This window comes from Mizuhopecten yessoensis, unplaced genomic scaffold, assembly GCF_002113885.1.
Source record: "Mizuhopecten yessoensis strain PY_sf001 unplaced genomic scaffold, ASM211388v2 scaffold10045, whole genome shotgun sequence".
Classification (NCBI taxonomy): Eukaryota; Metazoa; Mollusca; class Bivalvia; order Pectinida; family Pectinidae; genus Mizuhopecten; species Mizuhopecten yessoensis.
In genome coordinates, this window is record NW_018408351.1 from 809,958 (window position 1) to 825,468 (window position 15,511).

Below are 15,511 nucleotides of genomic sequence, written 5' to 3' on the forward strand. Positions count from 1 at the left end.
TGTACCTCTGTGTATAGTGAGCACGTGTTTAGTGTGTACCTCTGTGTATAGTGAACACGTGTTTAGTGTGTACCTCTGTGTATAGTGAACATGTGTTTAGTTTGTACCTCCGTGTATAGTGAACACGTGTTTAGTGTGTACCTCCGTGTATAGTGAACACGTGTTTAGTGTGTACCTCTGTGTATAGTGAACACGTGCTTAGTGTGTACCTCTGTGTATATTGAACACGTGTTTAGTGTGTACCTCTGTGTATAGTGAACACGTGTTTAGTGTGTACCTCTGTGTATAGTGAACATGTGTTTAGTGTGTACCTCTGTGTATAGTGAACACGTGTTTAGTGTGTACCTCTGTGTATAGTGAACACGTGTTTAGTGTGTACCTCTGTGTATAGTGAACACGTGTTTAGTGTGTACCTCTGTGTATAGTGAACACGTGTTTAGTGTGTACCTCTGTGTATAGTGAACACGTGTTTAGTGTGTACCTCTGTGTATAGTGAACACGTGTTTAGTGTGTACCTCTGTGTATAGTGAACACGTGTTTAGTGTGTACCTCTGTGTATAGTGAACACGTGTTTAGTGTGTACCTCTGTGTATAGTGAACACGTGTTTAGTGTGTACCTCTGTGTATAGTGAACACGTGTTTAGTGTGTACCTCTGTGTATAGTGAACACGTGTTTAGTGTGTACCTCTGTGTATAGTGAACACGTGTTTAGTGTGTATCTCTGTGTATAGTGAACACGTGTTTAGTGTGTACCTCTGTGTATAGTGAACACGTGTTTAGTGTGTACCTCTGTGCATAATGAACACGTGTTTAGTGTGTATCTCTGTGTATAGTGAACACGTGTTTAGTGTGTACCTCTGTGTATAGTGAACACGTGTTTAGTGTGCGTCTGTGTATAGTGAACACATTGTTAGTACATGTATGTGTCTCTGTGTATAGTGAACACGAGGTTAGTGTATATCTCTGTATCGTGAACTCGTGTTTAGTGTGTATCTCTGTATAGTGCACATGTTTAGTGTGTGTCTCTGTGTATAGTAAACACGTGGTTAGTGTGTATCTCTGTGTATAGTGATCACGTGTTTAGTTTGTACCTCTGTGTATAGTGAACACGTGTTTATTGTGTACCTCTGTGCATAATGAACACGTGTTTAGTGTGTACCTCTGTGTATAGTGAACACGTGTTTAGTGTATACCTCTGTGTATAATGAACACGTGTTAAGTGTGTACTAGTGTGGACCTTTGTGTATAGTGAACACGTGTTTAGTGTGCGTCTGTGTATAGTGAACACGTGGTTAGTGTGTTCCTCTATATAGCGAACATGTGCTTAGTGTGTACCTCTGTATAGTGCACATGTTTAGTGTGTGTCTCTGTGTATAGTAAACACGTGATTAGTGTGTATCTCTGTGTATAGTGATCACGTGTTTAGTGTGTTACCTCTGTGTAAAGTGAACACGTGTTTAGTGTGTACCTCTGTGTATAGTGAACACGTGTTTAGTGTATACCTCTGTGTATAATGAACACGTGTTAAGTGTGTACTAGTGTGGACCTTTGTGTATAGTGAACACGTGTTTAGTGTGCGTCTGTGTATAGTGAACACGTGGTTAGTGTGTATCTCTGTATCTTGAACACGTGTTTAGTGTGTATCTCTGTATAGTGCACATGTTTAGTGTGTGTCTCTGTGTATAGTAAACACGTTGTTAGTGTGTATCTCTGAGGTACATGTATATGTACTAGTGAATATGTGTTAAGTGTGTAGTGAAGACAAGTTTAGTGAGAACATAATAATGCAACATCTTTGTCGTTCACAAAGTTGTCGTTCCGTACGCTCACTCAGAGATTGATAATAATGTGTTGAGACCTTTTCCGGTGTGAAGCTATAAGTATTGAACGCCCAACACACAACAAAAACAACACTCCATCCTGTGCTGCCTATCAGAATAAATAAATAGGCTGAAAGAAATAACATTCTCCAGTCCTTGTGGCAGTGAAGTTTTCTTTTACAACATTTTATTGACATAGACTACGGACTTAGACTAATCTAATTCCGTGCATAGACCTATATTTTTCATGTTTTTTTGTTTTGTTAATGTAGACGTCTTGCACAAGTCCGACTTTGTGAACAGAGGATAAAAAACACGAAGACGTTTATCCTTGATTGCGGTATTGTACAAATATATGCTGTCTACAATTACATAAACTTTTTGTGTATACATTTCTTCATTTTCTTCTTTGCCTTTTCTTCCCGCATCAATTTGTCTATATCGCGATCCATATTTGCTAAAAATTTCGATAAGGATCGATCACGTGACAACAAACCGAAAGTATAAAAAATACTTCCTGTTCAAGTACATTATAGCTGGCGCGCGTCATGCAAATCTAACCCGGTACAGACGGGTATACCAGGACACATGATGGCGGGACAGAGGAGCCTGCTGACCGGTCTGGTTTTGTGGTGGACGCTGGTCACTGTGGACAGTATGCAATGTCTGTCTATAGCGGGAAAACCGGTGGATTGGTGAGATTATTCAACGTTTTCAACACTCGTCATGGTCAGCTGATCGGTGGTAACGTTAGGCCTATACCATATATATATGACTTCACTCGATCTCTACATCAAAACCATTTTGGTATCAGTAGAGTATCCCATACACTAATTCCTGTAGGAACTCTATCTATATCGTTATACATCTCTGATTTAGATAGAGTTCCTACAGGAATTGCCCATATACATGACACAAAGCACTATAGCAGCATTTATGTAAGCTTTATGAACGTGAATAATATGCATGCATTATCACAGGGACCTGAGAATTTGTTCAGCTATATTTAGACCTACACTATAAGGTGTTTTGAGTAATTTTACACGGGGTGTTGAGATCCATTTTCGGTAAACATGCCACCCCAATGATAACAATATACCAATATGCGAGCTCACCTATCAGTATTGATCTAAACCCCTCAAACCTGTAAAATTACTCTAAACACATTATTTTAGGTCCAAATATAGCTGTAACAAATTCTCAGGTCCCTGTGTGCATTATTAACACATGTTCAAACATGAAAAATAAACTGCATTTCAAAGATCTACAATTAAATAGTTCTTATTATAATCTCTGGCCAATTACTCTGTTAAAAGTATCTCTGTTGATTGTAGGTATGTTGTTTACAAGCTGCCTATCCTGTCAAAGAGCCTTAACCCTATCATGTCCCGAGGACTGGGCTTTTACTACCTAGATGTGGATTCACCTACCTGGATATTGTCCAAGGTCGGAATAGATGGCAAGGTCGCCAACCCTGTTTACAACACATTGCAGCAGATCTACAGCTCATCGGTCAGTATACAGCTCACTGATCAGTATAAAGCTTACCTCTCAATATACAGCACACAGTCAGTATAAAGCTCACCTGTCAATATACAGCTCACTGATCAGTATAAAGCTCACCTGTCAGTCTCGGCTCACCTGTCAGTATACAGCTCACATGTCAGTACATCGCTCACTGATCAATGTAAAGCTCACCTGTCAGTATGCAGCTCACTGATCAGTATAAAGCTCACCTGTCAGTCTCGGCTTACCTGTCAGTATACAGCTCACATGTCAGTACATAGCTCACTGATCAATGTAAAGCTCACCTGTCAGTATGCAGCTCACTTATCAGTATAAATCTCACTGATCAATGTAAAGCTCACCTGTCAGTATGCAGCTCACTTATCAGTATGCAGCTCACTGATCAATGTAAAGCTCACCTGTCAGTCCCGGCTCACCTGTCAGTATACAGCTCACCTGTCAGTATGCAGCTCACTGATCAGTATATAACTCACCTGTCAGTCTCTAATAGCTATTAATTTGTCAAGAAAAAGGTCAGACTTCCAGAACAGGAAGAAAGAACATTTTAATGAGTTGCTGTGAATTTTGCCTGGCTAATAAATTTATCTTAAACACAAGTAGGTGATAAAATATCTAGGGTCGGCAGTAAAATCTAGGGTAGGTTGGGATATCTGAAACACACATATTTTTTGGCCTGAGAATTTGGTTGATATATATTTTTTTCTTCAAATCTCCTATGACTATGAGGCTATAGTCAGTATATGTCAGTATGAAGTGATCTTCTGACCATATAACTATGTCAAAATCTATTTTTTATGAAATGACATGTGCCTATGGTCAGTTTATATCAGTATTACGTGACCCGAGACCATATGTCGAAGGTCAGTTTATTTTCTTGTAAAAAAGATAAAGTGTCAATACTATATGTACAAATGTATACTAACATTGTATGTAATTCTTTTAAAGAAACAAACAAGGCTAACAAAGGTATATTAACACCATTTTGTATTTTCTGAAAGAACAATACCTTTATAATGTACATGAAAATACTAAACTTTTATTTTTGTTCCACGTTGTTTTCTCAGAAGAACGGTAGCTACATGTATGCGATGTACAATGACCAGACACCTTCTTCTGAAAGTCTAAACCATGGACACTCTAAAGGTAAGTGTAACCATGGACACTCTAAAGGTAAGTGTAACCATGGACACTCTAAAGGTAAGTGTAACCATAGACACACTAAAGGTAAGTATAACCATGGACACACTAAAGGTAAGTGTAACCATAGACACACTAAAGGTAAGTGTAACCATAGACACTCTAAAGGTAAGTATAACCATTGACACACTAAAGGTAAGTATAACCATGGACACATAGCCACAGACACGCTAAAGGTAAGTGTAACCATGGACAAATAGCCACAGACACGCTAAAGGTAAGTGTACCCATGGACACACTAAAGGAAGTAACCATGGACACGCTAAAGGTAAGTGTAACCATGGACAAATAGCCACAGACACGCTAAAGGTAAGTGTACCCATGGACACACTAAAGGAAGTAACCATGGACACGCTAAAGGTAAGTGTAACCATGGACAAATAGCCACAGACACGCTAAAGGTAAGTGTAACCATGGACAAATAGCCACAGACACGCTAAAGGTAAGTGTAACCATGGACACTCTAAAGGTAAGTATAACCATGGACACTCTAAAGGTAAGTGTAACCATGGACACGTAGCCACAGACACACTAAAGGTAAGTGTAACCATGGACACTCTTAAGGTAAGTGTAACCATGGACACACTAAAGGTAAGTGTAACCATAGACACTCTAAAGGTAAGTGTAACCACGGACACGTAGCCACAGACACACTAAAGGTAAGTGTAACCATGGACACTAAAGGTAAGTGTAACCATGGACACTAAAGGTAAGTATAACCATTGACAATCTAAAGGTAAGTGTAACCACAGACACATAGCCACAAACACACTAAAGGAAAGTGTAACCATGGACACACTAAAGGTAAGAATAACCATGCACACTCTAAAGGTAAATGTAACCATGGACACTCTAAAGGTAAGTGTAACCATGGCCACTCTAAAGGTAAGTGTAACCATGGACACACTAAAGGTAAGAATAACCATGCACACTCTAAAGGTAAATGTAACCATGGACACTCTAAAGGTAAGTGTAACCATGGACACACTAAAGGTAAGTGTAACCATGGACACACTAAAGGTAAGAATAACCATGGACACTCTAAAGGTAAATGTAACCATGGACACTCTAAAGGTAAGTGTAACCATGGACACTCTAAAGGTAAGTGTAACCATGGACAATCTAAAGGTAAGTGTTACCATGGACATACTAAATGTAAGTGTTTTAAGTGTGTCCATGGACACTCTAAAGGTAAGTGTAATCATGGACACACTAAAGGTAAGTGTAATAATGGACACTCTAAAGGTAAGTGTAATCATGGACAATCTAAGGTAAGTGTAACCATGGACACACTAAAGGAAGTAATCATGGACACGCTAAAGGTAAGTGTAACCATGGACACACTAAAGGAAGTAACCATGGACACGCTAAAGGTAAGTGTAACCACGGACACACTAAAGGTAAGTGTTTTAAGTGTGTCCATGGACACTTTAAAGGTAAGTGTAATCATGGACACACTAAATGTAAGTGTAATCATGGACAGACTAAAGGTAAGTGTAACCATTGACACACTAAAAGAAAGTGTAATCATGGACAATCTAAAGGTAAGTGTAACCATGGACACTCTAAAGGTAAGTAATAATGGACAATCTAAAGGTAAGTGTAACCATGGACACACTAAAGGAAAGTGTAACAAGGGACACATAGCCATAGACACACTAAAGGTAAGTGTAACCATAGACACATAGCCACAGACACACTAAAGGTAAGTGTAACCATGGACACTATAAAGGTTAGTGTAACCATGGACACTCTAAAGGTAAGTATAACCATGGACACATAGCCACAGACACACTAAAGGTAAGTGTAACCATGGACACTCTAAAGGTAAGTATAACCATGGACACTCTAAAGGTAAGTATAACCATGGACACTCTAAAGGTTAGTATAACCATGGACACTCTAAAGGTAAGTGTAACCATAGACACTCTAAAGGTAAGTGTAACCATGGACACTCTAAAGGTAAGTATAACCATGGACACACTAAAGGTAAGTATAACCATGGACACTCTAAAGGTAAGTATAACCATGGACACTCTAAAGGTAAGTATAACCATGGACACTCTAAAGGTTAGTATAACCATGGACACTCTAAAGGTAAGTGTAACCATAGACACTCTAAAGGTAAGTGTAACCATGGACACTCTAAAGGTAAGTATAACCATGGACACTCTAAAGGTAAGTATAACCATGGACACTCTAAAGGTAAGTATAACCATGGACACTCTAAAGGTTAGTATAACCATGGACACTCTAAAGGTAAGTGTAACCATAGACACTCTTAAGGTTAGTGTAACCATGGACACTCTAAAGGTAAGTATAACCATGGCCACACTAAAGGTAAGTATAACCATGGACACTCTAAAGGTAAGTATAACCATTGACACTCTAAAGGTAAGTATAACCATGGACACTCTAAAGGTTAGTATAACCATGGACACTCTAAAGGTAAGTGTAACCATAGACACTCTAAAGGTAAGTGTAACCATGGACACTCTAAAGGTAAGTATAACCATGGACACACTAAAGGTAAGTATAACCATTGACAATCTAAAGGTAAGTGTAACCATTGACAATCTAAAGGTAAGTGTAACCATGGACACACTAAAGGTAAGTATAACCATTGACAATCTGAAGGTAAGTATAACCATGGACACGCTAAAGGTAAGTGTAACCACGGACACTCTAAAGGTAAGTGTTTTAAGTGTGTCCATGGACACTTTAAAGGTAAGTGTAATCATGGACACACTAAATGTAAGTGTAATCATGGACAGACTAAAGGTAAGTGTAACCATTGACACACTAAAGGAAAGTGTAATCATGGACAATCTAAAGGTAAGTATAACCATTGACAATCTAAAGGTAAGTATAACCATTGACAATCTAAAGGTAAGTGTAAACACGGACACATAGCCACAGACACACTAAAGGTAAGTGTAACCATGGACACATAGCCACAGACACACCAAAGGTAAGTGTAACCATGGACACTCTAAAGGTAAGTATAACCATGGACACATAGCCACAGACACACTAAAGGTAAGTGTAACCATGGACACTCTAAAGGTTAGTATAACCATGGACACTCTAAAGGTAAGTATAACCATGGACACACTAAAGGTAAGTATAACCATTGACAATCTAAAGGTAAGTGTAAACACGGACACATAGCCACAGACACACTAAAGGTAAGTGTAACCATGGACATTCTAAAGGTAAGTGTAACCACAGACACACTAAAGGTAAGTATAACCATTGACAATCTAAAGGTAAGTGTAACCATGGACACATTGCCACAGACACACTAACGGTAAGTGTAACCATGGACACACTAAAGGTAAGTATGACCATTGACAATCTAAAGGTAAGTGTAACCATGGACGCATAGCCACAGACACGCTAAAGGTAAGTGTAACCATGGACACATAGCCACAAACACGCTAAAGGTAAGCATAGCCACAGACACGCTAAAGGTAAGTGTTATACAGTCACTTTGTGTTAATTCCAGTAGTGATCCCACAGTTATCTCCCTTGTGCTGTCTAGTGTTTGATGGAGGTTTGAAACATCTCGTGTTTGATGGAATATTACAATATATTTCATGTATGATTGAATGTTTCCATGTACTTGTGTATAAAAAGGAATATTTCCATACTTTTGGGCATATACTTTTTTCACAGTAAATGTAGAGAAATTATTTAAATGTACATGTACTCCAGATATATTTGTCTGTGAGTATCTCACGTTATCCTCTTTGCCATTTTTTAGACTAATATGGTTATTATCCAGTGTCCAGACTTATTATCCAGTGTCCAGACTAACATGGTTATTATCCAGTGTGTAGACTAACATGGTTATTATCCAGTGTCCAGACTAACATGGTTATTATCCAGTGTCAAGACTAACATGGTTATTATCCAGTGTGTAGACTTACATGGCTATTATCCAGTGTGTAGACTAACATGGTTATTATCCAGTGTGTAGACTAACATGGTTATTACCCAGTGGCAAGACTAACATGGTTACTACATGGTGTCCAGGCTTTAAACGTGATTATTATCCAGTGTGTAGACTTACATGGCTTTTATCCAGTGTGTAGACTTACATGGTTATTATCCAGTGTGTAGACTAACATGGTTATTACCCAGTGTGTAGACTTACATGGTTATTATCCAGTGTGTAGACTAACATGGTTATTATCCAGTGTGTAGACTGACATGGCTATTATCCAGTGTCCAGACTAACATGGTTATTATCCAGTGTCAAGACTAACATGGTTATTATCCAGTGTGTAGACTTACATGGCTATTATCCAGTGTGTAGACTTACATGGTTATTATCCAGTGTGTAGACTTACATGGTTATTACCCAGTGTGTAGACTTACATGGTTATTATCCAGTGTGTAGACTTACATGGTTATTATCCAGTGTGTAGACTTACATGGCTATTATCCAGTGTGTAGACTTACATGGCTATTATCCAGTGTCCTATTTCACTGCCAGTCAGTCACTTGGTTGTATCTAGACCAAACTCACTATCCTTATTCCACCCTGCTTACTGCCTTTCATGATTCACATTGGCAAATTGTTTGCAGAAATATAGCATCTACAATACATAATGGCCATACAAAATATACAGATAGCAAACGTGTAGTTAAGATAAGTCATTTACGAAGTATAACTTCAATATTGTATTACAGGTTTTAATGTGGTCACTGTATAATTACAACAGGAGTGTTGAGTTTTGATACCCAGGAAGGATTTTGGTTGGTGCACAGTACCCCACATTTCCCGCCCAACCGTACTATGGGATGGGCGTGGCCTGACAGTGCCATGGATTATGGACAAGCCTTCCTGTGTGTCTCCTACCCCATTGCCATGATGGAAAAAATAGGTATGTACACAATACAACATTACTATCTTGGAAATCTAAGAGTTCCGATTAAAGGAATAAGGAGGCAGCGTAATGGTAAAAATGAATAGTTATTTAGTTGGATGTGTCTCCTCTGTAATCTTAAAGGACAAGGAACGGTGAAGTAATTGGTGGAGATTTATACCTGAAACCAGTCAGTAGCTTATGTGTAACAAGACAAATACAGATACAACTGCATGATGAGTCAATGTGAATGTCTTTGTAATTAACAGGTTCTATGTCAATGTGAATGTCTTTGTAATTGACAGATTCTATGTCAATGTGAATGTCTTTGTTATTAACAGGTTCTATGTCAATGTGAATGTCTTTGTAATTAACAGGTTCTGTGTCAATGTGAAAGTCTTCGTAATTAACAGGTTCTATGTCAATGTGAATGTCTTTGTAATTAACAGGTTCTATGTCAATGTGAATGTCTTTGTAGTTAACAGGTTCTATGTCAATGTAAATGTCTTCATAATTAACAGGTTCTATGTCAATGTGAAAGTCTTTGTAATTAACACAGTCCTATCTAGGTAGCAAGGTGAAGACATGTATTACTGTTATTGCATATCTATACTTTATAGTTGGTTATTTCAGTTCTTTTTCTTTTGTAATTTTTACTCAAAAGGATAAAATTATATTTACCTGTACATGAATCAGAGATGATACAGTATCTAATTATCATATATACATGTACCTGTATGCTCCACCAGTTAGCAGAAATATCATCCCTACAAAAAGAACCGACTGTATGGTGTTTTGTTCTTTATAAATACACTGTACATAGATGCATCAACAATGACCGTGTTTATGTTCCGTTACAGGTGAACAGTTTCTGTATACCTATCCCAAGATCTACGACAAAAACTTCCCCGCCAGTTTTGCCGCAAAGAGCCCTGTAATGAACCAGATTCTAGGTGATAAGCAGTCACATGTCAAACAGTTGCCATGGTATCACAAGACAACACTGGTATCGAAGGCTGGACATAATTTTGTTAGCTATGCCAAGTTTGGGAAATTCATGGCTGGTAAGTCTGGCGGTTCAGAGTAACAGCACATGTACACATCAGCAATCCAGCGCTATGGTTTACATACACTGAGGTTGTCTCTGAACTGTGGAATGCAGTATATAAAGTTTGATAGAGATGAAATCAACCACGCACAGTGGTTAGGACACTTGACCTAATTAAACGTCATGGTGACTGTACCCTGTACATGTCTCTGCCTGGTGCTGGCAGTCTGCTTCAGGAACCAGGATGTGTGTTGATGACACAAGGCTAGTCTGATGTTCCTTAAATGTGAAATAAGGTCAATTATTGTAAATGATCACAATTTTATTGATTTTACAAATCATTCAATTTCATTCAAATTAATTGATCAATATTTCTTAAAAAAAAAAAATGATCAATTTAATGAATTTAATTCATTCCTGTCAATATGAGAAGTTATCATAGTTTTACTACAAGTAGTTCATCGTTTGTTAGTATATATCAATCATTTTTATGATCATTATTTGATGACTAAAAATCTGATTATGTACAATTTACTTGCAGATCTGTATGATAACTTGGTGGCCATTGATCTGCAAAGTGACATGATGGTTGAGACCTGGCAGAAAGGAGGAGTCAAAGAAAACCTTCCTACCAACTGTTCCATTCAGTACAAGGTATACAAACATTACAACTGTTCCATTAAGTACAAGGTATACAAACATTACAACTGTTCCATTAAGTACAAGGTATACAAACATTACAACTGTTCCATTAAGTACAAGGTATACAAACATTACAACTGTTCCATTAAGTACACGGTTTACAAACATTACATATCTATACCAAGTACAGGATATACTTTCATAGTACACCGACACCCAATATATGGTATACATTATATATCTATACCAAGTACAGGATATACTTTCACAGTACATCTACACCCAATATATGGTATACATTATATATCTATACCAAGTACAGGATATACTTTCATAATACACCTACACCCAATATATGGTATACATAATATATCTATACCAAGTACAGGATATACTTTCACAGTACATTTACACCCAATATATGGTATATTTATTTCATACACCTACACCCAGAAAAAGGTATAGCTATATATCTGTACCAAATATAATATTGGGCAAGGAAGTAATTCTTACAGTGTAGACAATATGATGTTGTCAAATTTTCGGAGCAGTCCCTACCTTTATCGAGACATAGAAAAAAAACCAACAATTACATTATACATAAAAACAAGGTGTACTTATATCATACACCCAGTACAAGGTAACGTTATACACCTACACCCAGTATATGGTATACGTATATCCTACACCCCGTATATGGTATACGTATAACATACTCCCAGTATATGGTATACGTATATCATAAACCCAGTACAAGGTATACTTATACACCTACACCAGTACAAGGTATACTTATACACCTACACCAGTACAAGGTAATGTTATACACCTACACCAGTTCAAGGTCATGTTATACACCTACACCAGTTCAAGGTCATGTTATACACCTACACCAGTACAAGGTATACTTATACACCTACACCCAGTACACGGTAAACTTATATACCTACACCCAGTACAAGGTATACTTATACACCTACACCCAGTGTATGGTATACGTATATCATACACCCAGTACAAGGTAACGTTATACACCTACACCCAGTGTATGGTATACGTATATCATACACCCAGTACAAGGTAAAGTTATACACCTATGGTATACGTATATCCTACACCCAGTATATGGTATACGTATATCATACACCCAGTACAAGGTATACTTATACACCTACACCCAGTACACGGTAAACTTATATACCTACACCCAGTACAAGGTAAATTTATACACCTACACCAGTACAAGGTAAAGTTATACACCTACACCCAGTATATGGTATACGTATATCCTACACCCAGTATATGGTAAACTTATACACCTACACCAGTACAAGGAAAAGTTATACACCTACACCAGTACAAGGTAATGCTATACACCTACACATGTACAAGGTAATGTTATACACCTACACCAGTACAAGGTAATGCTATACACCTACACATGTACAAGGTAATGTTATGCACCTACACCAGTACAAGGTATACTTATCCACCTACACCAGTACAAGGTATACTTATCCACCTACACCAGTACAAGGTAATGTTATACCCCTACACCCAGTACAAGGTAATGTTAGACACCTACACCCAGTACAAGGTAGTGTTATACACCTACACCCAGTACAAGGTAAAGTTATACACCTACACCCAGTACAATGTAATGGTATACACCTACACCAATACAAGGTATACTTATACACCTACACCAGAACAAGGTAATGATATACACCTACACATGTACAAGGTAATGTTATACACCTACACCCAGTACAAGGTAATGTTATACATCTACACCCAGTACAAGGTATACTTATTCACCTACACCCAGTACAAGGTAATGTTATACACCTACACCCAGTACAAGGTAATGGTATACACCTACACCAGTACAAGGTATACTTATACACCTACACCAGTACAAGGTATACTTATACACCTACACCCAGTACAAGGTAATGTTATACACCTACACCCAGTTCAAGGTATACTTATATCATACACCCAGTACAAGGTATACTTATATCATACACCCAGTACAAGGTATACTTATACACCTACTCCAGTACAAGGTAAACATATACACCTACATCCAGTACAAGTTAACTTGCACACACTCTTACACACAGAGAAAAAGTTCCAATTTGAGTCACACAAACGTGTGTGTGTATGCTCTGTTGTAGGTATACAATGTGGAGAATGTGACATTTCCTGTTGGTGGGGTGTACTTTCTGGAGACTAAGGATCATTCCAAGTGGGCAGTGTCTGTGGATAAAGGAGGCTGGACATGCATAGGGGATATCAACAGACAGGTAATACAGGGGGTCCTCCTTGATCAATATAGGTAAATACTGGGAACCTCTTTAGTCAATAAAAGGTACAAAGTACAAGGGGCCCTGTGAGTCAATACATGTAAATACAGAGGACCTTGTTATTAAATACAGGTAAAGTACAGGGGGACCTTTTTATTAAATACAGGTAAAGTACAGGGGGACCTTGTCAGTCAATACAGGTAAAGTACCTGGGGATCGTGTTAGTTGATACAGGTCAACTCAGCTACAGGGGATGACATTTTAAATCGGGTCAAAATCCTAGAGTCTGGTTTATGATGTTGCACTGGTCGTATGATAAATATATCTGTTTTTATGTCATAACAGGAAGAAACACATGTCAATTATGTTTAAAAAATACCCAAAATCGGCATATCTGTAAATAAATATGGCTCGAGTAAATAAATTTCCTGTATTGATATACACTTCTGCTGCACTGCTACATGTATTAAGTGTCCACACTAGTTTGTCTTTTCCTGTTTGTAGCGCTCCCAGTTCCATAGAGCAGGGGGAACAGTGTGTTTCCAGCAGAAACAGGTTTGGAAAAGCTTCAGAGCACTGGTTGGCAAGTACGCACCATGTCCCAAGGAAAACTGGTGGAACTAGGGGCAGAAAATCAAAACTTATCTTGTGGCATTGTGACTATGTGTTCAAAAGTCTAATGATAACATTAAGATTACTATAATTATAAACTTAATTTACAACGAACAAACACACATATATATATACACACCTTACACTAGGTCTAATACCATGTGTGAGCTTCCTACCAGTATTTTCACCTGTATAACAACAACGATTACAACAATCAAAGTGAAAGACGCTTCAATAACGAGTTATTTAGATTTCCTAGGCTTTGCTTAGTAACTGTTGGGAATGAGCACTTATCATCAGACTTTAATTAACCATGATTTTGTCATAAAACAAATTTATGTTGAAGCTCAGGTATTCAATAAATATCAAATAATATATGTAAGCTGCCAGTCAAAATAACTTGGCATGAACAGGATATGTTGTTCGTTTTGTAATAATGAATCGTTATTACCCGATGTGTTGACTTTTTTTCGTTGCCACTTGTAACTGTGTATCACTTCCCTATGGAGTAGGATTGTGGGGGGACAGCTCAGGGCACCTGTTTGTTTTGTACTATATTTGTTTGTCGCCACCTGTTACTGTGTATCACTTCCCTATGGAGTGGGATTGTGGGGGGACAGCTCAGGGCACCTGTTTGTTTTGTACTATATATTTTTTTATTACTTGAGTATAAAAACAATGTATAGCCATCATTATTGTTCACTTATATGATAAACTGTCAGTACAACAGTCTCTGAGTATTTTAAAGTCAATAGAAATGTCCTTGGAATATTGTTGTACTTGGAGGGCATTTTTCTCACATTCCAGGTTTTAATAATTATGATATTCCGGTTAATACAGTGGTATACCTATGAGTAATAATGTTTACATTCCATTGTTTATAGTATACATTTTGTTTGTAGATTATTAGATACTGCATACCTGGTAATTTTTACCCAGAGAAATATTTTGCCTTTACTGTTAAAAATACAACTTTGTCCTGAGTGTGAGTTTTGTTGTTCACGGTACTGTATGAAGTAATCTGTAGTAATGTTCAGTGGACAACAATGAACAGTAAATAGTGCTGACAATGGGAATACTATTATAGTAAGCTACACTGGTGACATTTCTTCATGACGATCCGGGTCATTTTCAGGTCAATTACGGGTGAAAATGGACTTTAATTCAACTGGCCATCGGCAAAAGTTAAACTGCAGGGATGATTTCCTGGTATACAGTATCTCATTGTTATATCTATACACATGTTGTACACACATATGCCCTACATAGGATAGGACTGGTTACTCTCCTATATAGGGAATATACAAGTTATATATATTTTATATTAACTTTTGCCTTTAACAAAGATCATGCCATATAATGATTTATTAGTACATTTGTACATATTTTTCTTTTTCAAAAATGTTATACTGTTCTTATGATGAATCTTCTATATTTGTGTGCAATTTATTTAATAAACTTATTTTATTCCTTTAATGAGTT

General features: G+C 37.6%; 1 protein-coding gene across 2 annotated transcripts; it reads left to right on the forward strand.

Moving 5' to 3' along the window:
• Positions 1–2,314: 2,314 nt before the first annotated feature.
• LOC110459364 (deoxyribonuclease-2-alpha-like) lies at positions 2,315–15,502 on the forward strand. Of its 2 annotated transcripts, XM_021511582.1 has the most exons (9): positions 2,315–2,515; positions 3,155–3,332; positions 4,412–4,470; positions 7,862–7,881; positions 9,275–9,436; positions 10,279–10,482; positions 11,008–11,120; positions 13,289–13,417; positions 13,922–15,502. In XM_021511582.1, the coding sequence occupies exons 1-9, from the start codon at positions 2,409–2,411 to the stop codon at positions 14,039–14,041; spliced, it is 1,092 nt and encodes a 363-aa protein (XP_021367257.1). In that variant the 5' UTR covers positions 2,315–2,408; the 3' UTR covers positions 14,042–15,502. The 2 variants fall into 2 exon arrangements, with proteins under 2 accessions (XP_021367257.1, XP_021367256.1); XM_021511581.1 differs by lacking the exon at positions 7,862–7,881 and having other exon boundaries at positions 2,316–2,515; positions 4,412–4,490.
• The last annotated feature ends 9 nt before the right edge of the window (positions 15,503–15,511 follow it).